This window comes from Poecilia mexicana, unplaced genomic scaffold, assembly GCF_051168715.1.
Source record: "Poecilia mexicana isolate PSO_F unplaced genomic scaffold, ASM5116871v1 scaffold_14, whole genome shotgun sequence".
NCBI lineage: Eukaryota > Metazoa > Chordata > Actinopteri > Cyprinodontiformes > Poeciliidae > Poecilia > Poecilia mexicana.
Window position 1 is genome coordinate 944,058 of NW_028263383.1, and position 16,139 is coordinate 960,196.

The 16,139-nt window shown below is 39.1% G+C and overlaps 1 protein-coding gene across 6 annotated transcripts in view; it reads left to right on the forward strand.

The window, feature by feature from the left end:
- Positions 1-16,139, forward strand: part of LOC106927450 (RNA-binding protein Musashi homolog 2) — a 295,157-nt gene that overhangs the window by 232,656 nt on the left and 46,362 nt on the right. For all 6 annotated transcript variants that reach the window (XM_088012508.1, XM_088012506.1, XM_088012502.1 and 3 more), the window contains exon 10: positions 6,038-6,112. In XM_088012508.1, the coding sequence (XP_087868634.1) occupies positions 6,038-6,112 (75 nt within the window). The remainder of the gene's footprint in view (positions 1-6,037; positions 6,113-16,139) is intronic.

Consider the following 16,139-nt stretch of genomic DNA (forward strand, 5'->3'; position numbering starts at 1 on the left):
TTAGCATGCATATTAATAAGGCAAATAAGAGCACTAAGAGGCCGCCACAAGGCCAGGCACAGCAGCAAGCTTCATTAAGTGAAACAACAAGTTATCCCCTGCCTTTTCTTTCTTTTACGATTTCTTCCCGGCTGCCTTTCTGCTATTTTACACATGCAGGCACTTTCAGCATGCATTCAATGTACCTCAAAACCTCTCTACACTGCATCCATATGGCTTCAAATTCTGCTTTTACCTCTTGTAATCTATGCTTCTTCTTTTTTTTTTTTTTCTTTTTTATTTCACAAGATGTTGAAATAAGGAAGAATCAAGAGCAGTGGTATTTGAGCCAACAATTTCAGTCAGGCACTTATTCAGTTTGACAGTAAGACAGTATCAAACACATAATATCCAATACTTTGCTGGCTGTGATGGCTTTTCATTGTACCATATCGCGGTTCTTTTTAGACCAAACAAACAATGAGGGTTTTTTTTTTTTTGTTTGTTTTGTGAGAGCTATCCATCTGTAACTTCCTGGTGATGACTTCTCATCAGCAGATGATGAGAACTGTTTTTTTTTTTTTTTCTTATTTATTTATTTATTTTTTTCTCAGGCGATGCCTCTGTCCTACTTCATCCAAACCAGGTTAAGGTTCCCCTCACCGCCTCTCAGAGTTGAATTTCGTTTTGTCTGCAAGAGAGGCTCTGGCTGAGGCATTTTCCCATTGGGTCAGGAATAAATTGAACTTTTTCATGGACAGCAAACACTGATTAGATATTTATGACCAAGGTCAACCTTTCTGATTCCAGCTGGCACAGCCCACGAAGCATACAGAACAGAGCCTACACACATGCTCGCACTCGAACATTCACATATCCTGCATACGCGCAGAAAAATGCCCAGACATGCTAAATATATTTTTCATGCATTTATGGACACCTTTATGCTGCAGAAATGTGCTTGTAGATGTGTATCTCATACCCCTGGGCAGACTTCTACAACATTAGGGATTTTGTAATAAATGCTCTATAAATAACATGTGTTAGTAGACAGTTCAATAGTATTTTTCTAATAATATTCATTATTTACCTCTTGTGTGGGAGAGAAGTTTGTATAAAATAGGGTTTTACTAATATATATATAAATATTTTAAAACAAACACAAAATCACTATGGACTTGACGCGTTAAACTGAGCATGATTGACAGCACTAAGACCCTCCCCCTGGCTCTGATTGGTTCTTCCTGATTGGGAGTGGGGCAATTTTGTAGGCGGCAACAGGACCACTGAGAGGAGGCAGGGGAGCTCAATTATTTTCACATATCTGTCTCATACTACACTGTCACAAGATAGTGACAGCTTTAACAAATACATATTTTTGGTAAAAGTTACATACTGCAGCTTCAAGCTGAAAATTGCCCAACCCAGTCTCTAGCTGATTTCAAAATGCTTCTCTAAACAATAAATGCACTCTTTATGTTTATTGCATTTGTTTGGTATTTTTCAAACTGATGAGAAACTAGAGACTGTCTTTTCGATTTAGCATTAAATAAAGTAAAGCCGTCCATGCATTCAGTCATCCATCTTTTGGGGGGGCTGCTGTGTATTTACAGTGGTTAATTGCTGAGAGGTTGCACACCTGGAGAGTGACTAATTAACCTAACATTCATATTTTTGGATGGTGCGAGGAAGACCTTGAAGAATCACTGCAGGCACATGGAGAACAACAAATAGACCCTGATTGGGATTGAAAAATAGAACACTTTTGTTGTAAAGGAGCATTTGTGACAACATAAATCTAAAAAGTGGATTAAAAAGATTTAGTGGATTTGAAGCTACTTTTGTAATGGGGCAAAACTTTGTGATGGTTAAAACTACTTTTGTGTTCAATCTGATATCTATGATAATCATTTTAGCAAATAAAACCAATGCAAGATATCCCTCATACAGACAGTTAAGTCATCTGAGCATTTGTTGATTTGTTATTAACAATATCCTCTCTAGTGATGATCTACTTTGGACGTATACCCAGTACTACTTTGAGTTTGGCACCTAATGAATTCATTGTTGTCATTGTCCAATTGTTCCCTTTTAGGATAATTATGGAACAAAAAAAGATAAACATTGGTAAAAACAAGTCTGGGCAGCATTTTCTGGTTTACAGCTAGAAGTGTTATTTTTCTCTCAGTGATTCAATTTAGCTCAGGTTTTCTACATTTGGACTGGTTGCTGTTTGGTCTGTAAAAAGCCGTGTGGAAGTTAAAGAGGTGTTTTAAAGCTCTTTCAAGGTTGCTTCAGTGAAAATGTGCAATAATGCTGCAGTAGCAAATGAGTTTGTTTTTTTTTTTTAGCAGCAATGATCACCATAGTTGTTTTCAAGTAAACATCTATAATGATCAAAACTGCTATTTTCGACTTTTCAGTAAGTTATTTTCCCGCCATTAGCACATTTAGCAGCAAGTACATGTTGTTGCATGACAGCGATAAGATCCTCCTTCTGGCTCTGATTGGTTGTTTTTTGGTCGGGAGCGGCACATTTCTTCTTTATATATATATATATATATTTATATATATATATATATATATATATATATATATATATATATAAAACTTACATACTGCACCTTTAAGTACTGCACCTTTCCCAGTAGTTTAGTACAGAAAAAAAATCATTGGTAGCGGTAATGGCTTTAGGAAAACAAATAAAGACTAACACACATTTCATAATCAGAGGGGTTAATTATGTTCATATTACCCTTGATGATGCTCCCATCCTCTGCGACTTTCACGCTGGCTCACTAACTCACCCCTTCACTCCTCTCACATTTCTTGTTTTTCTTGTATCTGATGGCTGCTCCCTCACATCCTCTCCCAATATGTTGCCCACAGCTGCTTCTGTCTGAAAACTGTCCAGCTAATTAACTGGTTGGTCTGTGGTCGTAATAAGAATCATGACAGCAGATGAACAATGCATCTGCTGCTCTTAAATATTTCTAATGACACCAGTTCCTCTTTTGTCCTCGTTGGGACGCCCAGGGATTTCTCATCAGAGACTTTGGTTTACAGACAACACAGTCAAGTCACATTTGTCAACATTTGAAAGGTTTTATGCTCACTATCCGAGTCTGACCAAACAAATCATACGTTTTCGAATTGGTGACGCTTTCACTCAGAACAGATTTTAGTTCAATTATGCATTCACATATTGGGTGTGTTTTAGCGAATAGGAAATGCTCAGAATTTTTGTGTCATTTAACGTTTCCTTCAGATTTCACTTTAATCGGTGAACATTTGTCAGTCTACCTTGATTGTAATTGTAGTGGGATTTGCATTGTAATCATTGCACTTGGTATAAAAAATACCTACATAAAGTAAAAACACCAGCAACTCAGAGTTAACTCAGAATGTCCTCTGCCTTGTTTTCATCAACCCAACTAAAATTTGTACATGTAGTTATAAAAACAAATAAAGGTTTTGAATCAGTGTTTTCTTCACTTCCACAACAGGCAAAAACTAAAAGCACCAGTGATATCGTTTAGATCCAAAAGACAGTTTCCATCTTGTCTTTAATCCATCATTTTTTTCAATCCACAGATATCAAAATCCTGTTGAAGAAAATGTATCCATCCTTTTTTCTTTTTTTTGTTGCATTTTTTACTTTTAAAATTATTGTTTTCAAAAACAGAAAAACAGAAACAAAACTGTGGTTCTTTAAAACCTCAAGTGTCTTCCAGTGTAAAATGATGAGTATTTCAATTGTCAGAAAATGTCATTAAAACTCATTGATGAACTGAACCAGTCGTGAATTTTAAGACCATTGCTGCTTTTTTTTTTCTCGATGGCCTTCTGTGGACACACCTGAATGCTTCAGACCAGCGGACTGTAAAAAAAATTCCTACTTTTTCAGAGGTGGTCACACTTACTATAATGATCAATTAAACATTTGATTTAATTAAGCATTTTATTAGTTGCACCTGGCTCTGACATTCCCTCTTAACGCCTGTAGAGAAAGCAGCATGGACACACTTTGCTTTTCATGCACTTCAAACACACTTTCTATATTCTGTATTGCCTTTTTTTGTTTTTTGTTTTTTTTGCTTAGTGAAAATGATCTCATGAGGTTTATACTTCAGGATAGATTAAAAAAAAAGTGTCCCATTGGGGGAAAAAAAAAAATTATTTTTGTTTTTACGACAACGGTATTACAAGCATCACTGTGAAAAGGTCTGAACCTTTTCACAGGTTATGATTTGGTAGGAGAGGTTATCTGGCGTTATTTGACAAAAAGCTTTAGCTTTATGATCATTGCATCCCCAGCTGTGTCTTGCCTGTTCTAAAAATAAAAAAGTGTTTAAAAAGAATCCATTAAGTTGTTTTTGCCAAAGCCAGATGCTCTCATTCGATGTTTCTCTGAACAGATTGGCTTATGAACATAAAATAAGGCGCTGGTGACCCCGCTAACATTTATATCAGATCTGCCGGGGAAAAAAAAAAACATTGTGTAATTTCATTTTAATTAATGGCACAACATTGACTCAACCAATAAAACTAAATTATATCTAAATGTTATGCTTTTAGGTGCTTTTATGTCTAAAAAAAATATCTATCCATATTTAAAAATGAACCTTTCTGCAATGGTGAAGATGGAACATAAATGGGTGTCATCATTTCCAGGAGCCTGCTATAAAATGTTATTACATGGTGCTATAAAAATGCCTGAGAGCTTGTGGTTAACAAAAGACTGGAAATGAACTTGCCATTTAAAAAAGAAAAGGGTAGTCGTATTTGTACATTGGTTTCAAACCGTAGCGAATCTGACGCCAGCTCCCAATTACCAGCCTCTATAAAGATGTAAACCAAAAAAAAAAAGAAAAAAAAACCACGTATGAAGACGAGAATGCATAAGCAGAAAAACATCTCAACCCGTTCTGACGGTTGTCGACTAAATGGGTGCATTTTTGACAGATTGTGTGGAATTTAAGCAGTTCGTAATGGTTGGATTTGAAATGATCATATTTTCCTCTCTTGAAAGAGAAGGGTAGGCTCCAGTTTTATAGCTATCCTTGTAAAATTTTACCGACTAAATGAATCACTGAGATCTCTGACAGCAGCCCCGAGACTTCATCCGAAGCAACAAAAGCAGCATGATCGTGATTAGGGGCTGACGCAGTTGTGAAAGACAACCAGTGATTGAGGGAGCTGCTTGTTGTTAAACTCTGCGTACAGAGAATGCTTTTCAGTCAACAAGGCTTTATTAGGTTTAAAGCACACAAATAAATCTCTCCTTGCTTATTGCTACTTTTCGAACGAGGGAAACGACTCTAGACTTTGTATTCAAGAGGTGTGACAGTCCCAAATGTGAGGCCCTGTTATTTCAGGCATGTTGTTGTTGTTTAAGGGTGATAAGAAAACTTCTTTTGCAGAGTTAAATGAATTTGAGGGCTCAGTCTAACTCGGATTCTCTAAAGTTATAGATTGTTTGCGTTGGACTGGATGAGTGCCCTTCTAAAGTATTCGTTCTTCTACTTTTCCACGTTTTCGTCATGTCATTGCGACAATTCTCAATGCTCTTTATTAATAACAACATGCATCACTTAACTTTAAAATGGAAGAAAAATGTATAAAAATCTGATTGGTTTCATTCACCCCCTTTACTTTCAAGCCCATTAATAAACTCAGATTAAACTAATGACCTTTAGAAAACACCTAATTACTAAATACAGATCCCGTGTGTGTAATCTGGTCTCAGTATAAATCTGTTCTGCGAAAGTTTCAAAAGCTCGTTTGACACAATTAGCGAATCAAAAGCATCACGAAGACCAAAAAAACTCTCCAGGCAGGTCGAGCTGTGGAGAACTTTAAAGCAGAATTAGATTTTTAAAGAATATCCTGAACGCCGTTCAATCCAGCATCTGGAAATAGATGAAGTATGGCACTTTTTGTAACACTCTGTACAATGTATTATTTATTATCACACTATAACATTGTTTTCTGTAATTATTTGGTAGTGTTTAGCTCTTTTCTTAACTTTTTTTTTCCATCTTTCTCCTCAACAAAGGTTACCCTAACATCGTGGCAACGTATAGCCGCGGATACACTGGATTTGCACCCAGCTACAGCTACCAGTTCCCCGGTGAGTCTCCTGAAATGTGCCTTGCACCTAATTTCTGTTTTGCACAATGAGACACACACGTAGCCGTACGCTCACATTTGAATCTAGAGACATAAATCTTCATCAGTATACACGTCAGTCACCAAATCATCTGCAGGGTGTAAATGTGCTACGTGTCGAGTTTTCCCAACGAGGTTTTGAAAGCAGACTCGTGGCGAAGGAAATTACTCAGACTTTTTTTATCCCACACTTGAACACAACCATGGCCAAGCTTCTGAAATTGGTAAAAAAAATGTTGTGTCTTTAGAGGCCCAATGTATGCAAATTCCTCTGTGGAGAGGTGGAAAAGCCGGGCAGCTCTTTGTGTTGGCAGATTTTTTTAAATATAGATATTATAATGGAAAATAAAGTCATTTTCTGCATTAAAAGTGTTGACTCAGAGCGCCGGGCGCTTTAATGGAAGTCCAAATGGGAGGCGTGACGCCTGGAGGTGAGCAGCTGTACCTGCGTGCGTCTTCGGGGGGCTGCTGGCTCTGTGCTTTCCTCACTTAGACAGGCATCCTGTCAATTTCATGCTTTATTTAGGGAGCTTACACTTACTCTGTTTGCCATGCCAGACATCATTCCTGCCACTGATGAGACAGAATGGGAAATATCGCGCAGCAAGCTCAGATCTCTGTAATATTCTTTGTGAAATGGATTCAGAAATGGTAAGACAGGGGGTCCAGCTGTGACCACCTGCAGACGAGGCATATGTTGGTTTTTAGACTTGACCGCGACATTATTTGAAGGAACGGGAGAATACAAAAGCACAGATAACTTGTCGATGTACATAACGCAGGTCTGGAGTTTGTATGACAATCATTTATTTTGATCCCTAATTAATCTGACTTTGGAAATCATTTTAATTGGATCCTTAACCAACATGTCAGTTTCATTTTCTGTCCTTGGAACTCATTGAGGACAAAAATGTCCACTTGCAGAGGTAAGAAAAAGTTGTCCATTATTATGCCTGAAGGTTGATGAGATGAAGTGGCAGTGAGGAGTTTACATAAACTCATCTTGTATATTAAAATCACATTAAATTAAAGATTTTAAAGATTTATTTAAACTATTTTTGTGGTGAATGAGTAAACAACAAACAGTTTAATTATTTTAAATCACATTTTAGTGCCTATGTTTAAATTTCTTCTAAATGATCTGTAATCCAGAGATCATCACTAATACCTTGGATAAATGTCTCACTTGGTGTAGCTGTTAGGAATGTGGTGGTTAACTTCTGGCTTGCTATTTGGCTGATCATTATCTTGTTATTAGGAAAGTAGAGTTCATTTAAAATAGTTGGTTCCCCATGATTTGGCTTTTAAGCACAGACTGTAAATTTAGGACAGGCTGACATCAGAGGAATTACAGAAACTACATTTCAGCCAGCTATGTCCATCCCAGAGCCAGCTTTCATGTGTGTTTGCCAGCACTGCTGCCAAGTATCAACCGTCTGACCCAAACCGTCGTCCTCAGAGGAAAGGATGTTGGTTAGAAGGATCAGTTTACCGTCGCTGGTCAAAGACGTTCCAGGACACAAAATCAGCTGTCAGGAGGATAGACAAACTCTGAGCAGATTATTATTTTCCCCTTTTCAAAATGATTTAGAAGTATATACTGTTTCTCAGCCCTGGATGTGTTCGCCATTTTTGGTTACAATCATATGGACTGTTTTGGATGAATTCATGACAGATCTAAATGGGCAAAGGGCATTCAGTTTCCTCCAGGCGTCTATGGTGAGGAAAGCAGACTGATTTTTTATTTTTTATTTTCCCAGTAACTTAACGTGGATGGATATTGTTTCTCCTCAAACAAGAGTTCCCACTCCCAATTCTCTTCTTGATGTTGTTGACTCTTGAATTCACAAGTTTTTGTTTGGTGTGGTCTGTCGTGATGACAGAGTTTCGTGTCCTTGTGTGACATTTGTTTAAACTCTGGAACGTCTGGGTTTTCTGTGTGGCGTAATTGCTTTGTGAGCCATCGGTGTAGAAGCATCAGTAGTCTGTCCTTTCAGTTTACTACAAAGATGCTATACAATCTAAGTGGTCCATTAAATAAAGTTAAGACTGTTGCTTTAGCTAAAACTTAAAGAGTCACCGATTGCAGCTTTAGCTTGATTCCCAGGTGTACCTGGGTCCGCGTTTTAAAAAAACGTACTCTGAATTTGTTTGTTGTATCATTCTGGAAAAACAATCCCGCCACAATTACACCTTTTAAAAACCCTAAATTAACATGATATACACCTAGATGATGAGAGTAAATACACTTCTCAGTGGAACTGGATAAAACTGTTCCTTTAGGGGTCTTTATCAGTCCTTCCAGAAACATTTACATGAATTAGATCACACTACAGAGAGGGAATAGAAACGGAAAGCAGTGCTAAGTATTTATTATGTATAAGTAGTCAAACATGGATTTTCAAAAATGTTGACTATTTTCACCAAATTAAGGGATATCACCTTCCCTGAGGCAGAATGTTTGATCCTATCCCCCGTTAAACTCAATTTAAAGAGTTTGATAAAGCTGTATGATTAAAACAGCCTCCTCGGGGCTCGCTCAACTCTTGACAGGTAATTGGAAATTTTAATGTATGAATCAAACTGCTTGTCTAAATTAAATAACCTCGGGCTAAATATTGACTAGTGTCCCACCTCGGGAAGATAGGAGAAAGCATCCTCAGTCTGAAGATGTGAATCTTTTTCTCACTGTACACAGCCTCTCTGAAACACTCCCGCTTATAAACAGCACCGAGGAAAAGCGCTCGACGTCCAAGAGGCATAAATTGTGGGCAACCATTCAGAGCATTCTGGGGTGGAGGGGTTTGTTTTTTTTTTCTTTACACCTAGTAAACCTCAGGGGCTCTCTGAGGGGGGAAAAAGGTTAGACAATTGTCAAGATAAAAGAGTGATAAAACATTGATCAGTGATGAAACAGTGAATTAAGTAGAAAAACTCAATAAAACCTAAAGAGAGAAAGAGAAATCAAAGGTGACATCTCTGCTGCTGAAGCAAACAGTTCAAGTGTACAAAGCAGAAGGTAAAACAGAAGGAGACACACACTGAACCCGAGTCAGTCATTATTTAAACTCAGCAGCTCATAAGAAGTTTATGGAACTGACATTTATGTCAAACATTGATCACAAAATGTATTTCCTATTGATTTTATTTAGTCTGTGTTTTTGTGTCTTTTTTCCCCAAGCAGTCCTGGGCATCATAAACATTCAGTTAAGCTGTTTGCTTGCTGCATCATCAATATAATGCAAACTGCTGATGTAAATCAGTTCAGATCAGCATGTCAGAAACTTGTTTGTGCAAGCAAGTATTTATCCATTTTCTCAACAGGGACATCCAGGCACCAGCAGATCAGAGGTTTCTGGTCCATTTCTGATCAGTCTTTGACCATTTTCTCTTGTAAATCTGTAATATAAGCGGATATAGGAACAGCATTCAAACTTTTATGACATTCATGCTGTTATAATAAGGTGTTAACACATTTTTTTAAACAAAAAAAAAATCGATCCTAGTGTTTTAGGGTGTTTTCACCCCTGGTAGTCCAGTATAGTCGATTCGATTGGGAACCAAAATTGCTCCATTTTCATCTTGTGAGATTCGCTTTCACACTGCATCTATAAGCAAACTAAACTGCTCAACTCTTACCTATGGTGGCGCTGCACAGATGAAGGAAACGACACAAAAGTCTCCAAGACTCTGATTGCAACTTCCTTCTTCGTAAAATGTAAACAAAAACGGAGTGGCGTCAGATTTTAGCGGTTCTCTTTTGTCTTTACCATCACAAGATATTTCTCCCACTAGTGCTAGACTTGCCTGTTTGCATTGGTTGTTTTTGCCCAGAATGCCCTGCGCTTTGGTATATTTCCTACTTTTGGAGTGGTATCTTTTCTCGGCTTCCAGTTTCTTTCCAGATGGCTTGTGACAGCTTCTGCGTTTGTACTTTTAAGCACCAAACTGACACTAAGAACAGCTGCCTTGTAGTATTCTCCACTTTGGAACAACTGGGGTTGGTAACCTGGTAGCGTTGTGCCTGATGTGTTTACAGTTTGGAAAAGTCTCGCGTTAGCTGATCACCATTCAAGCTGGTGAAAACAGTGGCATTTACATTACAGAGCATCTTCTTCATGAGACTATTATACGACAGAATGTCTTTAGTCAGAGGCATTCAGTGAATCGCTGTAAAACACACTGCTACTGGAGATATTTCCTGCCCACAGCCATCAGCATCGACAGCAACTCTTTGAAGAAACTTGCCTTATATCAGTTACAACATTTATTTTTCCCTCGTGTTTTCGAACTGAATTGAAGTAAGTCGTTGCCTAAAATTGCAGGATTAGCAGATGTAGGATTAGTTCACAGAGATTATATTCCTCAACTGTGTGATGTGTTAATGTATCTTATGAAGCGATAGAAGATTAGAAATAAATGATCATCAGCCTAGCGGATGTGTTCAAAGGGAACGTTTGGATCAAGACTTGACTTCTCTCCCGTAGCAGGACTCGCATGCCTGCAGGAATCATAAAGAAGGTGTGATGGCTTCATGACACATCTGCTGGTCACAACAAATAGTAATGCACACTGGCAGAATGAAGTGTCAGTAAAATATTTGCGGGTTTAGCAGCATACATAATGCATGAGTGGCCTTGCCAGCATTTCTTGCCATATCTTTTCAGTTTAATAAAAAAAAAAAAAAGAAAATCAGGGTTATTCTTATAAAGCTTCAAATTATTTACATACTTTTTGAAAAAAAATATTCAAAATGCATATGTTTTAAGCATGTCTGCCCCCTTTTTTTAGCTTTAATACTGTGAATTGGTAAGGACGAGAGAAAATGGAAAGTGTCTGACGGCGACAGCTTCTTCCGATTCCGTGCGGCGTTTTAAAATTCCGAGTTGTCTTTTATATGCACTGTTGCAAATTACACACTGTTTACCTCGTGACTGCATAATTTCAGCCTAATGCGTGAACTTCACTTTGAATTGAAACTTAATTTCAGACATTACTGTCTGACGGATGTGTAGACAATCAAGAGAAACGGCAGTGTTTGCCGTTGCTGCAGAATAATAAACGGTAAGGGGCGTGTAGCAAATTAAGAGCATCGAGAACCCGTCTTTCTTTATTCATCAAACAGCTTCTTTAAGAATAGAAACTTGCTTGATTGTTATATTATGCGCAGGAAATCCCATTTTAGAAGCCTTGCGCTGATTTCTTTTCCTTTGTTGATGCTGTAATGTTATTTTTATGTATGCTTAACCCTCGATACAGCCTTAAAGAAAACTAGAGTTTATATTATTGTTTGCCTCGACATGCTTGTAGTGTTGTATTATTACTGCATGCAGTTTAGAATATTTTAAGACAGTTTTTTTTTATTGCTACATGATTATCCATTCATCCAGTTTTTGCATGTCTCAAATTTTAACCCTGATCAGAGTATAAACATGTATTATAAACTCATTAAGGTTTGTTATTATGCTTTTTTGAAAGACCCAAAATCAATAGAAATTCTCAAATTTGATTCTGGAAAAGAGTTAAAATTTGACCATAAAAATGTTCAAGAACGATGAGTGGTTAAGTGGGGGCGAATCAAATTCAAACCGACTTGGTAAATTTGGTCTTTAATCAGAAATAACTTCATTACTTCATGTACTTCATTTCTTATGCTTAAGAGAAAAAAAAAGATGTTATTTACAGCATGTAAAATGTTTTCCAAACCAGGGGATTAACTGTTCTCAGAGAGAGTAACTCCAGATTGCAGCTGCTTTGGAGAGATGTCCGCATTAATCCAGGGATAAGATAAAAGTAACATTCACCACGAACGGCGTTGAACACAGCTCAGCATTGCTGCCGGGGCAGGAATCAAAGTGTAAAAAAAAAAAGAAAAGAAAAAATCAAATACACAGCAGCCGCGCACACAGCTCAGCTAAAATAATCAGACCTCGGAGCTGAAATTTATTTGACTTCAAAAAGCAAAACCTAAAATCAAAACTGTTATTGAATTAAATTGAGGTACAAAAGACCCCGGCTTCCATTCTGTTGGGCTTTAAAGAGCGCCGCCACGCTCACGAACTCGATGTTAAGCAGTTGAAAAACCAGCTGGACGGAGAATAATTTCAGACGGCTTTAGAAGCGGAGAGTTTCTGCAGTCCTGATTTAAATTAACGTCATCGCCTCCTGTTGCGTTGTCGGGGCTCGGAGATTTCTGCATCCTGTTTGGAGAGAACAAACCATTCTTAACTTAACATCATGTATATTTCCTTGTGTTAATATCATCCTGATGTTTTTTTTTCTTTTATTCCATCTGGGCAGAAGATTACAAAGTACATTATGACCACCTGTGGAGAGCTGCGTCTGATTCTCATATCAGAGCGGTAGGATGCCATTTTGTTACCAATTTGAGACCAAAAAAAAAAAAAAAAAAAAAAAAAAAAAGCACAGCTGTGAGCACCGGTGGAAAACAGAGGGAGCTGGAGCTGACAAGGCATATGGGATATTACTGTACATTATTCTTATTTTTATGCAGCGGTCTAATTAGCATTAGTTTGCTGATAAATGTGCCATTGTATTATTCAGCTGGCGGCGCCCAGAGGAGAGCGAGTGCTGCGTCTGAACCAGGTGTCTGCTTTGGAGGACTTCAGTTGATTAAAGGATTCGCGGTTACATCTGTAGAAATAAACTGTCTAATCCCAACATTACAGTACACTCCTCTGTTGTTTACTCGTCTTAGATTACCTTAGACTAAGACAGGATACGGCGAAGATTCCCCGGGTGTGCTGTGCATAATAAAAATGCAAATGCCAGGCAGAAAGTGTTTTTTTTCTTCTTCTTCTTAGCAATATCTGCATAGTTAAGCGTATGCACAGAAAGTTTCTGTATAGTGTCTTCCCTCCCAGCTGTGGCAGCAAATATAGCAGAAGAAATATGAAGAGGTTTAAGAATGGCAGCGCACCCTATTGTGTGTACTCAATGCTGTATGCATGAATAAGTAGCTTGTCTGAGGGAAATGTAATTAAAAAGAAAATGTAGTGTGTATATGTGCATTATGCTCGTGAATAAGCTGTAGAAGTGAACATGAAAAGCAGCCATACACCCCTCATACATTCATATTGTGTTCCCCCCATTGTTAACCAGTCGTGTATCGGTTCCTTTCATTCCACGCGCGGGAGTGCACAATTGAATGTGCACACACAGAAACGTCGCATTCATTCAAAGACTGAGAAAAGAGGCGACGGAAGAGGAACAGGGACTTTTCCGCCACTCCGACATTTTTTTTTTTTTTTTTTTTTTTTTTCCTTTCCCTGCGCCACTCGATGCCTCTGCATCCGTGCCCTCTGAGCCTCCCCTGGCATAAATGACCATTATGGCTCCATTAGGGCTGCTGCTAGGAGGTCATTATGCCACTCTGGAAAAAAAAAAGACAGGGATGAAGACGTTAGTGGGGTCCCATAGGGGGGAGAAGGAAAGGAGAGAGCGAGTGAGTGAAAGACAAAACACTAAGTCATCTGGCTATTTCAGATGTCCTGACAGGCAAACAGCGACTCAAGTCCAGTGAGTCAGCTTCTTAAGTAGTAAAGAGAAAGGAGGCTCAGATAATTAAGGACTGGAGAAGTCAGAGGTAAGACTAGCAGCAGGGGTTAGTAGATACCTTAAGACTAAGGAGATACAAAAACATTAAAATATATATATATATATATATATATATATATATATATGTAGCTTTCTGGTTTGTTGCTTCATCTTTTTCATCCCGTCCTTGTATGACTTCCTCCTTATCTCCGTCAGACTTAGTTCCCTGGCAGATATGCTGAGTGGTGAAGAACAGTAGAAGACTCCATCCTTCTATGTTCAGTATCTCCGTCTCGATCAACCAGCCATGCCTAAGACAGAACGGCACACTCCATCTTCCCCCCGGCTGACGGAAAAGGAGTTCTTTTGCTGCGTGAAAGCAAACAGGACTGAGCCCAGTAGGTGGTTCTGGTTTCCGCTGATTCTTTTTTGTGCTGAACGAGAAATTCGAACGGCCTGAGCTGGGTATTTATATCTTTGTCCTTTTCAAGTGTTTTTTTCCAATATTTTTTCAGCTCCAGCCATAGCTGAAGTGGAAGGAAAAGGATGTTGTTGTTTTTTTGGTTTTTTTTCAATTTTATTTTATTTTTTTACAACAAAAAAATTGAAAACGTGTTGTGTGTTTGTATTCGTCTCACTTAAGTCAATACTCCACCAGCTTAACACATCAAAACTCTGAAATCTTTGCCTATTTTTTAAAAAAAAATGCTCAAACTCAATCTGATTGGATAGAAAGTGGCTCAAATGTCGAGTCTGTTGCCGCCTCTGACAGATTTTTCTTTGTGTTCATCTCCACCCATCATCCCATCAACTCTGACTTTTTGTGGAAAATAAGAAAAAAAAAAAAATTTGAAAAAAAATTATTCTTTTTCACTTCTCGAGTTGGTCTATCATACAAAATCAAAACAAAAAATACATTTAAGTTAGATGCAGCATGATGAAATATGAAAAAGTTGAAGGGGTACGAATATTTTATCGAGGTACTGAAACTTTTGACTCGATCCGTTTTGCAACCCAGTGAAAGAAGGGAAGCAAAACGTTTCTAGAGGGAAGAAAATCAGCCAGTTCAATGTCCGACCATTGAGAGACACAAATGGGCTCTATACAGCTGTAAATAATAGTGATAAGAAACCTGCTGACCTGTTAACCTTACTCTACCTGTCAGAGAGGAATACCCTCTCAGCAGGTGGCATGCTGGGAAGGAGAAATGCTGACCTGCGCAACGAAGATGATAGTGGCTACCTCTGAAGGGTGAATGGACCCTATGAACAGGAGCAGAGCAAACCAAGCATTTAATAAATCCACCAGAGGTCACACCTGAGCACTGACCTGAAATACCACCTAGCCTCCTAGTGTTTAGCTACTGTCTGCGGCAAGGAGATAGAAATATATTGAGATGGATGATATCCTAGCGAGTCTTTAAACCACATTTGGAAGCTGAGGAGTGAGGAGGAACGGTGGCTGTTTGGTGATACAGCTGCAAGAATGGCGGACGGGGAATCTGACGCTCTTTGCTCTCTGTTTTTGGGAAGTGTTTTCAAATCCAGTTAAAAGAGGAAAAGAGAGGTCATATTTAACAAAACAAAGATAGCTGCCGTCTAAACGTTTACCCTCCCTATTCTATTTTTAAAAGTAAAAATCTTTATAGATGTTTTGTCCTTCGTCTTGGCTATAGCTAATTACTTCCCAGGCGGATGCTAATGTGTGCTGGGACGCCACGCCGAGTCATTATCAGCAGATCTGACCCTCTGAATATTCAGACGCCTTATATTTTCCACTGACTACACATCTTGGCTGCGGAGGGGGAGCAGGCGGAAAGAATCGCTGGCCTGAGGCTCAAACGGAGCTTACCTGGTGTCATGGCTGCATGCAACATTGTCCTCCACGAGAAAGCACTCGCCGTTTGGCTCCTGACGGCACTCGGGAGACGCGGCGCTCCGCCATCAGAACGGCTTTCTATTGATCTTGAGCAGCGCGGCAGATTGCTCCCCAGATCTCGTGACCATTTCTCTGCAAGCTGGGTGAGCTGTGACCCCAGCAAGTGGTCCCACAGGCCGGAGTGAGTGCTACAGGGCTGGAAGCAGATGGCCCTCCTGATGCCACACTGACTCACAGATTGGCTTTAATTGCCGATGCTGATCATTAGCCCGATGGGTCTGCGGAGGCCGGGCCACTCCGCGAGTCGCAGGCCTAAAAATAGGGCCCGACGACTGGAAGCGTGAGCTTACACACTCGAATGGCCGCGCAACAGTACATCTCGGACTCGCTCACTTGAAAGCGCAGAGACACGAAGGCGACACTTAAGGATCGCTTTTGAAGATGTGAAAAGCGGAGGGACTTTCTGTGCTTTCCTGGTCGCTTCTCTTGACAGTTTGCAGCCCGCGCGCACACATGGCGCATGCAGCTTCTCTGAGCTCCGCGGGGCCATGACG